At 37.3% G+C, this 19808-nt stretch overlaps 1 protein-coding gene across 4 annotated transcripts in view; it reads right to left on the minus strand.

The window, feature by feature from the left end:
* Window positions 1-25: 25 nt before the first annotated feature.
* The window catches only part of sdk1a (sidekick cell adhesion molecule 1a), a 376732-nt gene continuing 356949 nt past the window's right edge, over window positions 26-19808 (minus strand). For 2 of the 4 annotated variants that reach the window (XM_065261980.2, XM_073814026.1), the window contains 10 exons: window positions 18137-18252; window positions 14440-14626; window positions 13384-13521; window positions 12366-12527; window positions 12052-12177; window positions 11056-11220; window positions 5260-5397; window positions 5056-5170; window positions 4418-4547; window positions 26-1660 (listed from right to left, as the gene is read on the minus strand). In XM_065261980.2, coding sequence (XP_065118052.1) covers window positions 1388-1660; window positions 4418-4547; window positions 5056-5170; window positions 5260-5397; window positions 11056-11220; window positions 12052-12177; window positions 12366-12527; window positions 13384-13521; window positions 14440-14626; window positions 18137-18252 — 1550 coding nt within the window. In that variant the 3' untranslated portion in view covers window positions 26-1387. Of the gene's footprint in view, window positions 1661-4417; window positions 4548-5055; window positions 5177-5259; window positions 5398-11055; window positions 11221-12051; window positions 12178-12365; window positions 12528-13383; window positions 13522-14439; window positions 14627-18136; window positions 18253-19808 lie in introns of all 4 variants that reach the window. The other 2 variants (XM_065261910.2, XM_073814025.1) reach the window with 1 other exon arrangement.

Below are 19808 nucleotides of genomic sequence, written 5' to 3' on the forward strand. Positions count from 1 at the left end.
AAGAAACCTCCGATTTTATGCACGTTTATTTATTAGGTTCACACCGTTTGCTTTCATTCAAATCATTGCAAAAAATGAAACCTTAATCCATTGAACAGACATAAAGGATAGTAAATATCATCAGTGATGGACTGTGTTGAACTTTATACCGAGAAATACAGCTACACTACTCTGTAATGCAAGTGATTATTTAATGAAATGCTTTTAAAAACCATATAAAACCGATTTGTGACAGCTTTCATAACTTGGGTGCATACTGAAGAAACAGCAACGAGACATCTGTGTAGTTAGAGGCGTTGAAGTCAACAACAAACATTTAATTTTCCCTTTAAAAAACACAAACTTGTTTTACTGTATGAACCATTCACTGTCCATCCATGACACACACTTGTGCTAAAACATTTGGTGGGATTGAAACAAACATTTGCATTACAGCATACTCTTGTCTGATGGATGTGTTGGCATTTTCAAGAAAATTCATCATCATTACGAATCAACTAACAGTACTTTTGTTATAAAAGTACAACAGAACTACTGAAAACACTACTAGGAACATAAAAGTGATATAAATCATTAAGCAAAAATTAAATCATACTGAAGAACAGAAGGAAACACAAGACTTTATGGCTCAAGAGTGCAGTATATATGTGCAATGCATACTGTTATCCACACATACAATTCATTCATTCATTCATTAAATAATTTCAGATTGACTGTTTGCAGTGTTTAAGCAAGGCCAAACAGATAAAATTATCAAAATTATAATCTCGGTATGTGTGACCAAAAGTAATGGCACTGATGCACATCACAACACATCTGGCCAATTCACCATCTTTATACAGAGACAAAAAACTGACTTCTGGCTTCTTCTAAACATCTCTATAGGTTTCTTGCTGGTGAGTCTATACAGAATATACTGAAAACATCTTGTGTTCAGAGCTTCGTGCCTCATTACTCATGGATCAGATCCATTAGAGAAGATTTACACTTCTTAAGCTTTAAGATCTCGGATGCATCGTGTTTAAATAGCGACACTGACAAGACAAAAGTACACAGCTATCACAGCATGTTTTCTTCATTTAGTCTTTCATTTCAACGTAGTAAAGGGAACAGAGGCAGGAATGTTAATTCAGAGAATGTGCCACCCTTATCACAGACAAGAGCTTTCTGTTATGTCCTGCATCTGTACAGACAGACAAGGCTGCAAACATTAGGGACAAATACAGTAACGATAATTCTGATTATCTCCAGTCCTGTAAAGTCTTCAGTATTGGCATATAAAAAAATCTTCCGATCCGCATTCAGCGTTTGTCGTGTCTCTCGTAGTGTCCGTGCTGATATCGGAAAATCCCCGTTCTGTAACCGTGTAAACCGAGGCTTCCGTCCATCACACAAAGGAGGAGAATCCCGTGACAGGAGTCCGTGAGCCAGGAGCGGGCTGGCCTGTGGGGGTGTAGACCCCGCCGACGCTGTGCTGCGTGACCACTGTCTGATAATAGGAATCTGCGTCCCCGCTCGCACAGTCCTCGTAGGAACATGCCAGGGTCTGCTTGAGCCCCTTTTGCTGCCGCTTCCAGGAGTTAAAGTAAGAGGGGTCGCTCATGTAGTGATTTACGAATGAGTGTTTAATTGGATCCTCTTCACATTCGCTGTCTGTGGCCTGAAATATGAAAGGGAAAATTACACATTTATTAGACCACCTGTCTGTCTGTCTGTCTCAAAGACCATCCAGCATTGTGAAGTGCCTTAATACAGACTCCTTTTTAGAGAGTTCCACATTTTACTATTTTGAAAGCAGTGTCAAATTTAATTTAAACCCTTAAAATCCCTTTTGAGTTTGTGGAAACTGTGATGTACACCTTCAAATTAATATAACTTTGGCATTTATTGGTCTAAAAGCCTGGTCTTGGTCTTGTTTTAAAGAAAACAGGTTTCTCAGAGAAGTGTATGGAGGTGTAAATATTAAATAACAAATTGTTATAGCAGTTTACATTTATTTTAAGAAATAAAAAGAATGCAATAACATTAACAATTTTATAATTTTATTTATAAAATGAATGTGTTTCACAAAAGTAATAATGTAAAGATAAAGCCACAGGTCTCAAGTAGTTGTTATCCAAATTTCAAGTTTGTGTCAAAGTAAGGTTTGTGTGACACTTTTAGATGTTTTACCAACAACGGCCACTAGGTGTCAACGGTTTGCTGCATACTCTTGTCACAAATTAATAAATTACTATCACTGCATTATTATTAATGCAAAAACGTTTTGAAATATGAAAACTACATTCTTTAGCTTTCCAATGATATATAGTTTGTCAACATTATTGAAGATTTATAAAACGGATATAGTTTTATGAATAAATAATAGTTAATATGCTTCCTATGGGGGGGGGGGGGGGTCATGTAACAAAAAACTGTCACTACATTATTTCTATCATCAGATGACCTTGAAATGTGAAAACTACTTATATATAGTTTGTAATGATTTTTTTTTTAGGTTTCGAGTAGGGTATTAGTGTTATAAAAATGAAAAAACTAATTTGGCCTACCTGTGGCTGTAAGATATTTTAGAAACTGACTCTCACTATGTCATAATTCTCCCAAAATGCATAAAAAAATAAGAACTACACACTTAGAGCTTTTAAACAAACATAGTTTGTCATCATTGGATATGAATTCACATGCACAACACTGAAGTAAATGTAGGCGTCCTGCTGGCGGGACAGTGACATTTAGCAGAATATAAATGTTTTGAGGCACACTCTTTTCATAAATGAATCAATTACCGTCCCTACAAGATATATTTTATAAAACACTGTTAAAATATGTATTCTAGAGGCATAGACTTTTCCAATGATACATAGTTTGTCGTGATAGATAAAATTTACATGCAAAATATTGAAAGTAAAGTCAGGTGCCAGTTAAGGTCGTAAAGTTAATACTATAATATAAAAATATAATAAAGCGCTTTACTATTTTTCTGCCTTTCTTGTAAAACAGTAAATTCTTAAATAACAACAATTATATTTTAGCATTAGAAATACTACTGTGGCTACACAGCTTTTTAACCATAAAAAAAAATGATTTTCGTAATCACTAATATTATTAATTTAGGGTAGCTGTGGGGGTCTAATAAATCTTTTAAGCACTGTTAAATCCACATTATGTAATTCACACAGATTGATCGGCATATAGTAGTGCTTTTGTAAATGCATTTGTGATGCTTTGATATCATACGGTGATCGATCTGCACAGTGGTGCATGCAGATTACATTACACAGGTAAAATTTCTCACATTATTTGAAAATTCTGAGAATAACAGTATCCAAGTCAACAAAATATATAACACGGTGCAAGTAATTTTCAGATATATTCTATAAACTGTTCCTTCAACTAATACAGTCATCTGGTCATTATTGACCAATACACCTATCAGTGTGATCAGGATCCTAATGTGGCTACTTACCAAAAAAAGTATGGATATCAAATATTAACAAAGAGAGAAGGGAAAAAACACTAGACCAACTATCAGGGATTATTTTCCAAATGTAATACAGCATCTTAGACCCTTTACCTTAATGCTATACAATACATCTTTTCCCACGGCATATTATGTAAGGAATAATTAACGATGGCCCGTTGAATTATTCAAAAATAATGCACCCAAGGTGTGCATTATTTTTAAACAATTTAAAGGATAAAGCATAAAGTGCTATAATTGGGTCCCTAGTGCTTCTATCAGTCTAAAACTGTGAAAAAGATCAACCCAGTAACTTAGTTTTGGTAAACCACTCTCTGCAAGCATGTGAAAAAACAGGTCATTGAAATTTGGCTGCCCTTGTGATGTCAGAAGGGGATAATACCACCACTTAATCTGCACTATACCAACCATGGCACTGCCATTTAGTGCAGAGATCCCCAAAACGGCATATTTTGCTCACACCTACAAAGTGGCAATTTTAACATGCTATAATAAATCATCTATATGGTATTTTTAGCTAAAACTTTATTTACGCACTCTGGAGACACCAAAGATTTATTTGACATTTAAAAAAAGTAAAAGGAATATTATTCCACTTATACCATGGTTAACCACAATTAAGTATTCGACAGGCCTGTGGTATAAGTTTTAATACTACAAATGTATAAATACATTTCAATTATTAGTTATTATATCGCCATGCCATTAAAATAACGATCACCTGCTGGTATTGGCTGAAACGGCAATGCATAATTGTTCTAATATAGTATGTGGTTTTAAAACTTTACTGTCTGTGATACTGTATGCATCATTTCTCTTTATTGTCACCATATTGCCACAAAGTAGGAGCTCATTACACTGTGTCAACTAGAAATGTGAATACTGTGAGAGCACAAACAACACAGCAAGTGTGTGTGTGTGTGGTAGAGACGTCACCTCAGATTCAGACATATCTGCAGCTCTCTCTGTCAGTGCTGTGCTCTCTGTAGATACCACACCGTTGTAGTTGCTACAGATGTCTTCATCTGAATAGCGCAGTCCGGCTGGATTGGGTCGGGGCGGTGACCTGGTTAAAGAGAGAGAGCACTGTAACATTGCATGTGTGACGCCAGCACATCGTATGGAGGACGTCTCATCTATTCTTGGTTCAAATTGCTATTAAAGACTGAAGTATATATGATATTTTGATGGAAGTGATGGTTAACATGTTTTTTATAACGTAAAGCATAAAAGTATTTTTAATGCACCAATGAGAAGACGACGTGTGCTGATGATCATGTGAGAGATGATGTAATGTTGAAGGCACAATGAGAAATTTACAGTGCAATGAATGAACTGCAGCAGCTGCTGGTAGTGGGGTTTATTTACTTTAGGGTCCAATTCTTTACATGAATTATTCAAATTATGTAATGGTCCTAATGTGTCAAAAAAAAAAACATTAATGCTGAATGCAATTTGCATGCCACAAAGTTAAATAATGAGTGTAAGGTTGTGGAGGATGCAGCATATGTGCAGAATCACATTGCAATCCAGGCACCTGAATTTGAATATATGGTTAGCACAAGTTGTGTTACCTGGTTCCATTCTTCCTTAAAAAAACACCTTTGACATGAACAGGCCTGCTGTTGAGCTCCAGAGCCGTGAAGCCACCGTTGTCCAATGTGACCGTCTCCTCCACCGTGGACACAGCTTTACCTACGGCAGTTAGCATATCATCATCACGGCAAAAAACCTTACCTGACTAAAATGATGTTGAAATGGTTTGGTTCAGGTCACACCTGTTCCGCAGCTCTTGTACTTTCTGTTCTGGCCATGCAGAACGAGTCCGAAAGTCACCAGCAATAGCAGAATGAGACCACAAAGCGCCAACACGACCAGAAACCACCATTCCTCATAAAATGGCGTGTCCGTTTGAGCTGTGTATGTCAAGAAAATAAAACTCTTTAGAAAGTGTAAAGTGATGTACCAACTAATAGAATTTTGATTGGTCGTTAGGCCTTTATATAGCCATGCTGACCTTGGGGGCACGTTCGTCGAATTTCTGGGGCGATACATTTGTTTCAACCTGCTTGTTACTTTAAGATGCGTGTCATGCAATGTACACTTCTCGACGCATGGTTGAAGTATTGTTTTTACTAAATACTACAATAAATACGTGAAGAAGGGCCACTGGAAGCATTTGATATTTTGAGCTTTCAGTAATGAGGTGTTTTTAATTTACAGCGACTGTTTGAAAATTTGTGTCACTTTTAACCGGTCGGTGTGCTTAACCGCTATATTTTGACAAAATATATAACTTTTTATCTTGGTACTGACTCAATTTTATTGAAACCTAGGAAGGAGAAGGTATTTAACTCTTTCCCCGCCATTGACGAGATATCTCGTCAATTAATAGAAAACGCTTCCCCGCCAATGACGAGATTTTCCGTCTTTCCGCAATACCGCTATTATCCACCAGGTGGCAATACCGCTATTATCCACCCTTCCGCAACTTTTTAAAACCGGAAGTATTGCCCTATGGCAAGCTGCTGCATGTCCGTGTCTGTTTTAAAGATCGCTCTGAATGGGATCTCTATGAAAAGTCCGTCACAAATATGGAATTATTTTTGCTTTTTGCTCAAAATATGGTGTTTTTGCAAAAACCTACCCATATTCAAAAGCTGATTGCAAAAGAACCACTAAAGGTAGGATAAAACGGGTTTTTTTGTTTGAAAGCAGAGGGTCTGTTCTTTCATTTGGTATATTGTATGTTTATTTATTTAAAGAAGAACATTTTCTGGAAGGCATTAAACTTTGTTGAAAATCATGAAAAACGATGGCGCTGGCTGGCAACTTTTTTTAAAAACGCTGGCGGTGAAAGAGTTAATAAATTGCAAAAATTTGGTAGTCACGTTTGTGGTGGTAGATCAGCAAACGTCCTGTCAGAACAACTGAACTGCAGGCATTGTTGTAAAAACCATGGGTCTGAGTCTGAATATGACAAACTAATTCCAACTAAATGAAGCAACTGCCATGTGATTGGTTGATTAGATAATTGCATTAAAGAGAAATCGAACAGGTGTTCCTGATAATCCTTTAGGTGAGTGTTTAACTTTTTCCTTGATTGCTAATATTTAAAATATCATAACTTTCTTAATCCTCAACAGATTTTTATAATCCATGTATCTTTGTAAATGGGAATGTTTGCTCTGTCTAGTAATCTGATACATTTTGAGCTTGGGTTTTTTTTGAAAATGTTGTCATTTACTTTATAGAGTGGTTACTCATAAATATCTAACATAAAATCTCTCCTCCACAAGCCAAAAGGTTTTAACGCATTCGTCCCTCAAAACAGATGCTCTTCCTTCAGATGCAGCAGTGACGGCCTAAGATGTTCAGATCAACAGTGACGCATATTTTTTTCACACGTGTCTATCTTGTCATCTCTAGTGCTCTGGAGCAAAGGAGAGCGAGGACTGAATATGGCAGTCATATCTCTGACAGGCTCTGATGGACTGCTCTGACAGCAATATCGAGCTGCGGTCACATCAACTCAAGATTGTAACGTGCCTGTGATATGAATATTTCAATCCCATGACAAAGGAGTTGATAACACGCTTTGCTTTTATTCATAAACACAGCTCCAGGACTTTTACCACGCCGGATTAATGACCTGCTGAAGCAACATTGCGCACTTTGTCAAAGAAAAATACAGGGAGATAGAGACAGATTAGAAGCCATTTGTCTTTTTTTCAGACAGCTTTTTATGTGACTAGATGATAACATTGCGATCTTGCTTTCAAATTCTGATTTTGCTTGGTGCTTTCGTCAAGGTTGGAAGTGAAATGATGATGAATCATAACGCAGCTTGTAATATCGTCAATTAAAACCACTTCAGCACTTTTCAGACTGATTTGTTTTCTAAATGATGGTTGATTCACAATTACGCTATTACCATAAGTAGTTCATTATTTTATGTACTGATTTATAAAGGGCTGGCTTCTTAATAAAGTACATTCGTCTACTGAATGGCGTCAAGAAATGTCATTCCTATACTGTTGTGATATCTTACCCTCTGTGAAATCCAGGCTAAAGTCTCATAATTTAAAATTTCAGTCTTTGATTTCATCTTTGACATGATCTTACTCAGTCAATATTGAAGATATCAAAGTTATATTTTTATATTTTAGTTCTTCATGATTTTATGTAAATGACTTCAACTGGGTTTTTGCAGACTGAGTCACATATTGCATCTCGTCAGGCCTTTCTACAGTACTATGATTTTATCTCAGGTATAACATTCAGAGATAAAACGGTCTTGACTATATTTGTCCAAAACATAAACCTGCAGTGCCTGAGGTTCCTTATAAGGCTTCAGCTTTAGAAATGACCTCGCCTTCATTTATTAACTCTCCATATAGAGTAAAAACAGAAATCGCTTGGATCATCTCTGATAAGGATGTTGACTGTTCATAGTCCATGAACTAAAAATTCTGATCGTGGTTGCTTCATCACAGGATGTCCAATGAAAACAAGGTAATCTCTAAAGGTAAATATTTATAATAGGTTATGAGTCCAAAGAGTAGCCAAGACTGTAGGAAATTAAAATCATAAAAAACGATGGTTTGGCTAACACAGTAATGAGACTGAATGGAAATAAAACACATATTTCTGCTTTTCCTGCAGTAATCTCACTCCTTTACATTTAAGAGATCTTAACAAATGAGCTCATATTTGCTCCTCAAAATCACTTTATTTGTAATACAAAAATCACTTTTAAAGAGCACCTATTTCTTATTGCTAAAATCTATGTTTTTTTGTGTATTTGGTATAATACAATGTGTTTGCATGGTTTATGGTTCAAAAAACACATTATTTTCCCAACCTGATCTCACGAATTTCCGTGGCATAGTCACGGAATTTTTTGCTCATTTTTCCGTGGCATTCTCACGGATCTCCTCATATTTCCGTGGCCCTGCCACGGACTTTCTTTTCCGTGGCATTCTCACGGATTGGTTACTCAACTGTTTTGTCCTATTTTCTTACCATTGTCGCTTCGGTTTAGGGTTAGATTTACATAAAATGACATCTCTACCCAAACCCAACTCTAACCCCAATGCCAGGCGACAATTGATTAAAGTTTAGAAAATATAAAAGAATACATCAAAAAAAATAGTATAAACCAATACTTAAAGTGAAATACTAACGCAGCACCAAATCTAACCCTAAACCGAAGCGACAATGGTTTGAAAATAGGAAAAAACAGTTGAGTAACCAATCCGTGAGAATGCCACGGAAAAGAAAACCCGTGTCAGGGCCACGGAAATTTGAGGAGATCCGTGAGAATGCCACGGAAAAATGAACAAAAAATTCCGTGACTATCCCACGGAACTTCGTGAGATCATGTTGCATTTTCCACATACCGTACATTTTTGTACCTCCAGATTTTCCTCTCTTCCTTAAACGCACTGATTTTGTATAAAACTCATCGATTTTAAAAGCGCTGTGTCCCTGATTGGCCAGCTAATCTGTACTTTGTGATTGGCCTAAATACCTCTGATGTCAGCCATAAATGTGACGCTCCTTACCAGGTTTAAAAGATTCACTCACAATGTAACAGGAGTTAACTTACAGGCTGTGAGTCTGAAGTGGGAGGAATTATGATAATGTCGGTCTTTATACAATCCGTGTGTTTGTTGTAGTCCAAGAAAAAAGATTTACGTTGTAGACAATAACTCGCGTCATCGTTTTATTTGGGGTTTGTACCTTTTGCATATCATTAACATGTACTTACACACACTTACACACCAAAAGAAATGTAAAAATGTGAATCGGACCATGGGTGCCCTTTAAATACAAACATGTATATACAAACTAAAACGTTTCTTATCAAATGCTTCAAATAGCAAATAAAGTGACCAATTCTACAGTATATAGGCCTACCCTTAGTTTATAGCTCTGTCTATAGACGATTTCAGCAGTAACAACATAAACAAACCGCTTTCGTGTAACACACGTAACTTCCGGTAAACTCCGCTAAGAATCAATAACAACAATTATTATTTCTGACAAGCAAAATAAACAAGTAGATTACCTTAGTTCTTATTTCATAGCGAAAGCGTATAAAAAACAACACTGAGCTAACATTGCATTGTGTAAAATGTGTACTAAACTGTATACAATGTTAACTACAAACGGCTGCCAAATAAACCTCACTTCACATAGCAGTAAACCATGATCGCCGTCTCCCCTTGTCTTTAGCAAAACCAAAACATATGTTATTTTTGACGAGGTATTTGTTCCAGACTTCATTTTAGCCACTTGTCAGACCATTAAACAAACAGAAACCAGAAGTAAAGTTCCGACCAAATATAATGGCAATGTTAGCAATTTTCTTTAAAGGGATAGTTCACAGAAAAATTTACTCACCTTTAAACCATCTGAGATACATATGTCCATTATCTTTCAGATGAACACAATAGGCTTTATGCCCAGCTTCACTACCTCCTGAACTTCAGCCAGCTCCTTGTTTCCTGTCTGCCATTATTGGACAAACTGATTAATCCAGGTGTGTCTGATTATTGTTGTTGTGACAGCTGAGGTCAGGCACACCTGGATTAATCAGTTTGTTTGTGACTACTGAGGTCAGACACACCTGGATTAATCAGTTTGTTTGTGACTACTGAGGTCAGGCACACCTGGATTAATCAGTTTGTTTGTGACTACTGAGGTCAGACACACCTGGATTAATCAGTTTGTCCAATAATGGCAGACAGGAAACAAGGAGCTGGCTGAAGTTCAGGAAGTAGTGCAGCTGGGCATAAAGCCTATTTAAGTTACTTAAGTAAATGTCCTTGCTCTTCCAAGCATAACACAAGTAAAAAACAAGGTCCAAAAAAGTGCATCCAATCTCTCACAGAAGTAATTCACAAAGCTCGAGGGTGTTAATACAGCCCTTCTGATGGTAATCAATGCCATTTTGTAAAAATAATCCATATTTAAAACTTTAGAAACTATAATAACTACTTTTTATTGTTATAAAGCTAGGAAGAGCCATGACATTTACTATAAATAACTCAAATTGTGTTCATCTGAAAGATGATGGAGAAATGTATTCTTCCTTTTTGTTATATTTTGTTATTTTAATTGGTTAATGTCATTTTTGTGATATTGTGACCTATGAGAACATTGTAGGATCATGTGACATTTGATCACTTGGAGGTAGGTCTATAAATATTGGGATATCAGTGGTGTTTATTGGTCTGATGAAGAGGCTGCATGCTCGAAATGTTACCTACATGCTATGCAATACTTTTTAATAATAAAGTCTTTTGATACAGTACTTTTGAAGCTTTGGTGTTGCCGACTTTGCAGTTTTTTGCTGAACAGTCCCTTAATCCCTGAGATGAACTTGATATTTCAGTAAAACATAAGTAAAAAATTAAATGTCGCCAAAGCCAATAAATGAAACGTCTTCGGATGATTATCACATTGGAGTTCACATTACACCTAAATAATCTAGACACTAATGCAATACTGAGTTTACATAATGATTCATCACAGTACACAGAAGTCAGGAGGAAAGTGCAAGTTACCTGACATAGCAGCAGAGGGCGCACTAGGCTCACCGTAGCCAAACTCATTGACGGCCAGTACTCTAAACTGGTAGCTGATGCCCTGTCTGAGACGGTCCAGACTCACAGAGTGAGAGGTGCTGGTGGGAGGCAAGTGGCGCACAAAAGTATCCCACAGTCCCTCATCTGTGCAGACAAAAAAGTCACGTTCAGTGAAAATAATAGTGTGTGCTTGAAGGCACGAAGTTCATTATTGGGTCCCATTACACTTGCTTAGCAGATGCTGAAATCATGAGGGGCTAGCAGCTGTTTCATTAGCCAACATGATGTGACGCTGTTCAATGGGAATATAATCATGATGACATGGAAAGGTCATTTACATTAATGTAAACCAGTAACAACTGCGAGTACTGGTAAATGTTCATTAAATAAACTCATTTACACTATTACTAGTATGAACAGCTGCATGCGGGGTCTAAAATGAACATTGCATTAAATGAAACTGTGGTCCGACCATCAATGTGTTGTGGGAGACAAAACTGCTTACGTGGAAAAAACGTCTGTTGTGATTTATATCCAGTCTAATGATTTTGGCTCAGTATTAAATTTGCAATGAGAGGTTTATTTAGGATGTCTGATATGTTTTGGTGACAGATAAGTCACATAAATATGAGGAAGAGAATCATGTATTTTTGACAGTTGCATTTACGACAACCATATACTAAAAACGTTGACTTTTGCATGTTTCACATTCAGTCGACAAAATTGTCAAAACAATCCTTGATCACATGGATCATCAAAATGACAAAAAAAGGTCTTAAATTGTAATGCGTGTGCAGATGATGTCATCATTTTCACAAATTTGCGTTTTTGTTGTTTACGCACAGGAGATTGCATTTGTCACAATGCGGATGCGTCAAATAAACTATACTTTGCAAGATGGTTGCACACACGTAAAAAATATTCATGTTACATCTAAAATGAAATATGCACTGAGAAAACTTTTAAGCAGTGTACCTGAGGGACGTGCTTCAATGACGTAGCCGGTCACATGACCCGCTCCTGTCTCCCCAGGTGTCCAATTGATGTTTAGCCCTGAGCCAGTCTTTGTGATGGACATTTCTACAGGTGATCCAGGAGATCCTACACAGAGAGGAAAACATGCACTCAGTTGAACAAAAAATCAAAACTGAATGTCTACTGTGAGATATTCATCCTTTCAGTGCCTACTGTAGATTTCCAACCTCCTTAGTTGATGAATGTGTAATGTGAATGTCTGGAGAGTTTTGTTGATGTTTAGTAGTTTACTTGTTCGTGGATGTATAGTTCACCTTTGACAGGCCCCGCTGTGATGTTGGCCTCCGCTTCTGGCCCATATGCGATAGTCTTGGCCTGTATGCGGAAGCAGTAGGTGACGCCCTTGGTCAGGTCTCGCACCTTCAGCCAGCGCTGCCAGCTACCACGAATATCCACAGTTACCACTTTAGTCACACCTGATTGAGACACATACAAGATTACATGTTGTACAACATTGTACATAGTCTTGGAAACATTTACAAAAACATTAAAGGGATAGTTCACACAAAAATGAAAATTGAAAGGAATATATTTTGAGAAATGTTTGTAACCAAACCATTCATGGACCCCATTTACTTCCATAGTATCCGTTTTTCCTACTATGGAAGTTAATGGAGTCCACGGACGGTTTGATTACGAATATTTCTCAAAATATCTTCCTTTGTGTTCATCAGAACAAAGAAATGTATGTGGGATTGTAACAACATGAGAGTAAGTGAATGATGACAAAATTTTCATTTTTGGGTGAACTATCCCTTTAACGAAAAAATGTGGTAACACCATTTGTAACAACATCAAGTAAAGGTGTTATGTCAGTCTTATGAACACCCCTTCAAGTAAAGTAAATTTAAAACTTAAATGTAGGTTTGATCCACACATAAAAATCAATGTATGACTTCCAGAAGGCTTGGCATTATAAATATTTGCTTAGATGTTCTGCCTAACGTCATCTTTTTATCTTTAAAGAAATCAATAAGGAGTTCAAATAAAGACAAAGTAACATTTTTTGGCTGAACAGCTTCTTCAATACATTTTCTCACTAGCAAACCACGCACAGTCTCAAAATAGCCATCGCCAGTTATGTAAAGAAATTCAGCCAATGCTACAAATATGAAAGCTAAGCAGTTTTGTCAAAGTCAGCTACAGGTTATAAAAACCTTGCCAGGGTACAAAACATAAATAATGATCCAACTTTAAATCAAAATCAGACAAAAACACATGCCGAAATTCAGCAAGAATATTACAGCAGTAACACAGTAATGGCAGGCAGACCTTGAATAGGGGCAGTGGGCTCATATACCACCCTGTAGCCCTCCACCACACCGTTGGGAGATAACGGGAACCCCCAGGACACATTAAGGGTGCTGCTGGTCACCTCAGAGAAACTGATGAAGCTGGGGGCACTGGGGGCTGTAAAGACAAAAGAATATATCTGTTATCTCTACCCAAGAGTTGATTTTTATAAAATGGTGATTACATTAAAGTGTCTAAATACAAGCATGACTACATAACTCCATTCAGCATTGTGTTAATTTGACCTAAATAAGGCAGCAATTAAATTTAATTGACCTTTTAAGTGGGTTGATACTAGTATAACTTGGGCATTTAGGGTTGTCAGGTGACATACTGTAGCAATTTATCAACTGCATAAATAAAAAATTGAACCAATATGCAATTATAGGTGTGCATGCATTATCTATTACAACAGCTTTAAATGCGGACCTGTTTGTATTATAAACAGAAACAAATATAATAAGTCTTTTGATTTTACAATGCTAGCTGTCCGCTGTGCAAATCTGTCCAAATCTGTCCTCTTACGCAAGTGCGGCTTGTTGCTTCAGGAAATGTCAAAGTGAGGAAGAGGGGGTTGAGTTTCCTCTGTTTGTACAAATGAGGTCACATCAGGACCATTTGAATAATTTTTAAATGGTTTATTTTGAGGTGACATGTGGGTAAAGAGCCCCTCCCCATCATTTGAGCAAGGTGGAGCCTGAGGTCAAATCATTCCCCGCTTGAGCGTAATCCATTTCGACAACATTCATAGACTGAATGATTTAACATGGAACACATGAATTGCTAATGTGAGTGATGCAATGGTGATATAACACCACATGCCCCAAAATATGATCAGGTGTCGGCTTGTTTTTCATGCATGGAGAAGAAGACAATATGGAAGTGGACGTATCGCCCTTGGCACGCTCTCTGCGGTCAGATTTACAGTTTAGCCATTAAAGCTACGTAAGTTTGTGCTCGGGTCGGAGGGCGGTGCGGGGATCACACGCGAATGGGAATATAATGGCAGTAGAGATGATTTGTGCGGGAGCTCACCTGCCTGAAGAGTACGCCCCCTTCTGGCCTCACTGAACGGGCCGTCTCCCGCTGCGTTGAAGGCAGATAGCTTCACCATGTAGTATGTGTAACTGGTCAGGTTCTTCAGTCTCATGTTGGTTTCGGGCCGGAAGAGAATCTTAAATCTTTCGGTTTCGTTCTGATTGTCCATCTCCCAGTAAAGAATCTATAGATGAGAAGTACACATATGACACTACAGAAGTAAGCGTTGATGTACAAAAGCTGTGTTGTTTATGCAGTTATGCTAATGTGGCAATGTTAGACACAATACATTAGGATTTAGATAACAAATATAATGAGACACTTTACTCTTCACTAACTGGTGTCCATTTGTAGTTTATTGTATTATCTATGGACATGATTTACTAATGGTGAAACAACAGTAGACTTCATGTACTGTTCACTTCCATTCATATGCATATGAACGTGGGAGAGACAAAATACAAGCTAATGTAAAGATGCTTCTTCTTTTGCTGTGTACCAAAGTTCAAGTTCGATAAACTTGATGACCTGTGAATCTGTAATGCAAAGACCAGCTGAATATCTAAATGTTTTAAGCTCAAAACAAAAAAATCAGCTTCAAGAGAAACATAATGGTGCTATGGGCATTGTTGCAGTGTCTTTAGTAGTTTAACATACAAATACATGACTTCATCAGTTTAAGATCTGACACCCAGACATTTTTGTAAATATTTTTGTTTTGAATATATTCAAGTTTATTGTCAAATTTACAGTAACCTAAACTATGAAAATACGAACACAAACCACAAAAGTAGGGGGGAGCGGAACGAAAGTACTATTTTTCAGAAAAACGTAATTGTTTTAGACAGAGATATATTTTTGCTGTGGTCAATAACTCACAAGTGTGGTCTATCAATAGCAGGTGGAATTTTTAACAAATGTAAACGACACAAGATAGATTTGTGTGTAACACTTGTTTTAGTAAATATACATGAATATGACCTTGTTAATATGTAACTTCAACCATATTTTGTAATTTATCTTTGCAAAAATAATGAAATTATATTTTCATTTAAAATTTTAGTTTTATCAAATATTTTAATAGCAACCCGACAGTACAAACTTGAATTGTTTAAACACTATAAAAAATTAAATCAAATTAGAATAATATTACCGAGCCCCTATGGTGACATTGGAGTAAAAAAACCTTGAAAAAATGAAACCTTTTTTTCGAGTTTAGTTTTGCATGCTCGCGTGAAACTATCGCGTGCTCGCTTTCAGGTGAGCACGCGATAGTTTCACGTGCTCGCGTGATAGCTTCACGTGAGCACATGAAACTAAACTTTATTTAATTTTTGCTCCATGTCCCCTTAGGGGCTCCGTATAATATACATTTTTAACATAATGCAACAGTATTAGAAGCGGGACAAAAGTAACAAGTGTTGAACCTGTGACATGAACTTCTGACATTTAAACCAGATTTACTTTTATTTTGAAAAACTCTGAGAAGTCAAACTTCAGGATGTGTTAAAGCACTAACTAACACATGAAACCAGAAACAATAAAATGACCGCTTTAAGAATTGACTGGTTGACAACAGCTTTCTGGACTTACATGTGCAAAATAGTGAGGAAATAATGCAATATTTGTCAACTCTGTCAAGGGTTGCGTGCTAAAGATGCTGTTACAGTTTGGAATGCAAATGTTATCCGGGCTCGGAAAAAAATCGCTTTGTTACTTCCATTCCACAATTCTAAATTACTCAATTGCAAATGTGTGAATGTGTGCATATAGACGGTTTCAGCAGTAACAACATATACAAGCGGCTGTCGTGGTCCGCTAAGAATAAATAACAACAAAGTTCTTTAAACATAGTTTATTTATATAACAAGCAAAAAACAACAACACCTAGATTACCTAGGAAACCAAAACATTTGTTATTATCGACGAGGCATTTGTTCAAGAGATCAGTTTAACAACTAGTCAGACCATTAAAAAAACGAAACCGGTAATAAATTTCAGGATGTGTATTGCGTCAGCGCACGTGCGTCCGATGAAACCGTCTATACTGTATAAGTGTAAATGTACAATGTAGAGTACCATATCGACCGGACAATAAGTATAATTCGTATCAGTCAAAAATGCGTATTGAAGAGGAAAAAACATGGACTACGTTGCGTTTATATAGAAAATTATTTCACAAAATGCAAGCCCAAGAACAGACATTTAATCTGGATGGAAAGTTATTCAACTAAATTATAGCACACAGAACAGCAGGCTGAATAGGTGTCAATACGTTAACGTAACATAAAACAGTTATTTACACGATACACAATAGCATAGTGAACATACCCGGAAGGCTGAATAGGCCAAACGAACAGAACAAGCCAAATGCGCATCAATTCCGCTTCACTGAATTCATATAATTACATAAATACAGGAGCGCATACATATAGCGGACTGTAGTCGGTAATGTTGTCTCTTGGTTCGTATATGTCAAAATTAATTCATACTGACTATAAGTCGCAGGACCAGCTAAACTATGAAAAAAAGTGTGACTTATAGTCCGGAAAATATAGCTTTTGGTTTATACATGTAATCCGAACAGATTTCTTGAAATGAAATTGTTTGCTGGAAAAGTGATTTTATCTTAAAAAACGTTCATGTAATGATTTGGTAAATGGAGTGCATTTATATAGCGCTTTCATAGACCCATGGCCATCCAAAGCGCTTTACAATTTGCCTCACATTCACCCACTCATTCATACACCGACGGCAGTGTCAGCCATGCAAGGCCCCATCCGACTCGTCGAGAGCGTCTGGGGTTAGGTGTCTTGCTCAAGGATACCTCGACATTTGGTCAGGTGGAGCTGGGATTGAAGCACCAACTTTCTGGTTTGTAGACAACCTACATAAACCACTGAGCCACTGCCGCCCCACTGCAGTTTTGCTATTAATGCAGTTACATTTATTTTAATGTGTGACTTTACATTTTGGGCCACTGTATTTTATATATGTTTTTTAAACTACATTAAATAATACACAAATTTCCCTAAAACATTTTTCTCTGAGCAAATTCATTATGTGCTAGAACACAGTCTCTGACATGTGAAAAACAACCGAATGTGCTTTTAATTGGTGCTGCACGTTAATATAAACAGTACTAATAAAATGTTACTTATAATAGCTACAGGATATCATGTATCACCAATTAGCATTTAAAACCAGAAAAGTCTGTTCAATAATAGGATTTATGTGACTATATTTGTGTTTGACAAAACACTAAAACTCTTTAATGAACAGATAAATTGCAGCACTTAATTTTTATCCTGCAGTGGGCTTGAACCCTCACAACATTCAGTGAAAGCAGCTGGATTAACATGAATCTGCCATATTACTGCAACGGCTCCTGGACATTTTTATATCAACGTCATGTATATTTTAGCAGGAATTCACTTAACCCTAACACCGCAATCATTAATTCACAACCTGACGAGCATAACTTTAAAACGTACTGTCTAACACCATTATCTCTTATAGTGAATATGTGAGGACTAAAGAAAATAAAGACGAAAGAGGGCGAGTCTAGCTAATCTTCTGCCCTGGAGAGCTTGAAATGACAGCAGAAGTAAAGGGGAGGATAAAGAGACAGAAAGAGAGAGAGAGTAGACAATAAAAGTATGAGGGAGATGAGATGGGTGGTACGGGGTGTTACCTTATATCCCTGAATGATGCCATTTTGGGTCTCGACGGGGGGCGGCTCCCACTGTACCTCCAGCTGCGTGGATGACAAGGTGTTGATCTGGATGTTCTGGGGAGCTACAGAGGGGGCTGACGGAGAGCAGAGCGAATACTGTAAGTACATCACACTCAATCTCTACAGGTTACTAAAAAAAGCAACTCCTGCGTGGTCGCATTCCTGTTGTGACTGCGTTAAATGTCATTTGCTGTAAGTGCGGCAAATACACAAGCCCCATCCAACATAAATCACAGCAGCAGATACAGCTGCACCCCCAGACAACAATAATCCAAAATAAAAAAAGAGAAAATTTTATAAAACCGAACGTGGCAGTGGGAGCACCAAAGATGGTCTATTTCTGGGCATTGAAAGTTGAGTTTATGTGTACTAAAGCTGGCTGAATCATTTATGAGCGGGACTAAATTACGACTACGGACAGTGGAGTTCAAGAGGGGCTGGCTCGAGAAGCATAACTGAATGAGCTGTTATAATAAGGGTAAATCTACTTTTCGCTGTCTGCACAGACTGACTTCCTTATTCAAATGAAACCTTTCAAGTGATAGATTTGAAACGCTCTAGCTTGACCAGATGACAAGTCCAAAACCCTATTAAACCAGCAAACCAGACCAGACTGAGCTGGCTGCAAATCACTTAAAACCTAAATCTGGTTTAAGATGCTTTGTTCAGCAGGGCAATACAAAAACACTAAATAGTGCTTTTTATGTGAAGTACGGATCAGCCTCAACTTGCAGTTTATTTTAATACAATTTAATGTTGTTAAGCTAACAAAGTGATATTCTAAGAGAGATACAAACATAAAACACCAATTTTTTATTCAACTGATTAACTTTTATTGATACTTTTAACATATTAAAGGTCCATTGTGTTTTTTTTTTAGCTCACCTCTCCATTTCGAAATGCAAAGGGAAGCTATGGTAGCTGCCACAGGTCAGACCATAGATATATACACTAGATGTCACTTTGGCTACGACAGTTCATTGGAACAAAAGTGTCAAATGAAGCCGCCATCTTGAAACATGGGAGCCCCTTCTCTTTAATGCATCAGTGAGGCTGTTTACACTCGGCATTAACATGCACTCTAAAAACCGTTGGGTTATTTATTGGGTTATTTTTAACCCAACTGTTTTTAGTGAGTAGTTTCGTTTTGAAAGCGTGAAAGTTGCGCGATCCTATTTCATCAATTGCGCTGAAAATTCAGAGAAAGCTCTAACATACACACGTACAAAACACTGTGCAGCATGTATACTTGCTAAACAAGCAGTGGACTCCGACATAATATTAGTTTGCGTCCATATAAACTCATAATTACTCCCGCTCGCGTTTGAATGACAGCAGAGAGACTCGCCCACCGTCTCACGGACCACCCCCTCACAGTATTCAGGACAGAAGCGGTCGAAAGTGGACAAAAGAGACGGATTTAAATACCAGGTGTAAACGTAATATGTCTCTCTCGTCCACTTGTGATCTAATCGATGAAAACACATCTTAATACCAAGTGTAAACAGCCCCAGTGTCAATGTAGGCAAAGGTTTAATGGAAATAAATCACCATAAATCGTCATGAATGCGATTTTCTAGATATTTTTTGGTTCGTTCCAACGGTCAAACATGTATTTAGTAGGGGTGTA

The sequence above is a fragment of the Paramisgurnus dabryanus genome, chromosome 3, assembly GCF_030506205.2.
Source record: "Paramisgurnus dabryanus chromosome 3, PD_genome_1.1, whole genome shotgun sequence".
Lineage (NCBI taxonomy): Eukaryota > Metazoa > Chordata > Actinopteri > Cypriniformes > Cobitidae > Paramisgurnus > Paramisgurnus dabryanus.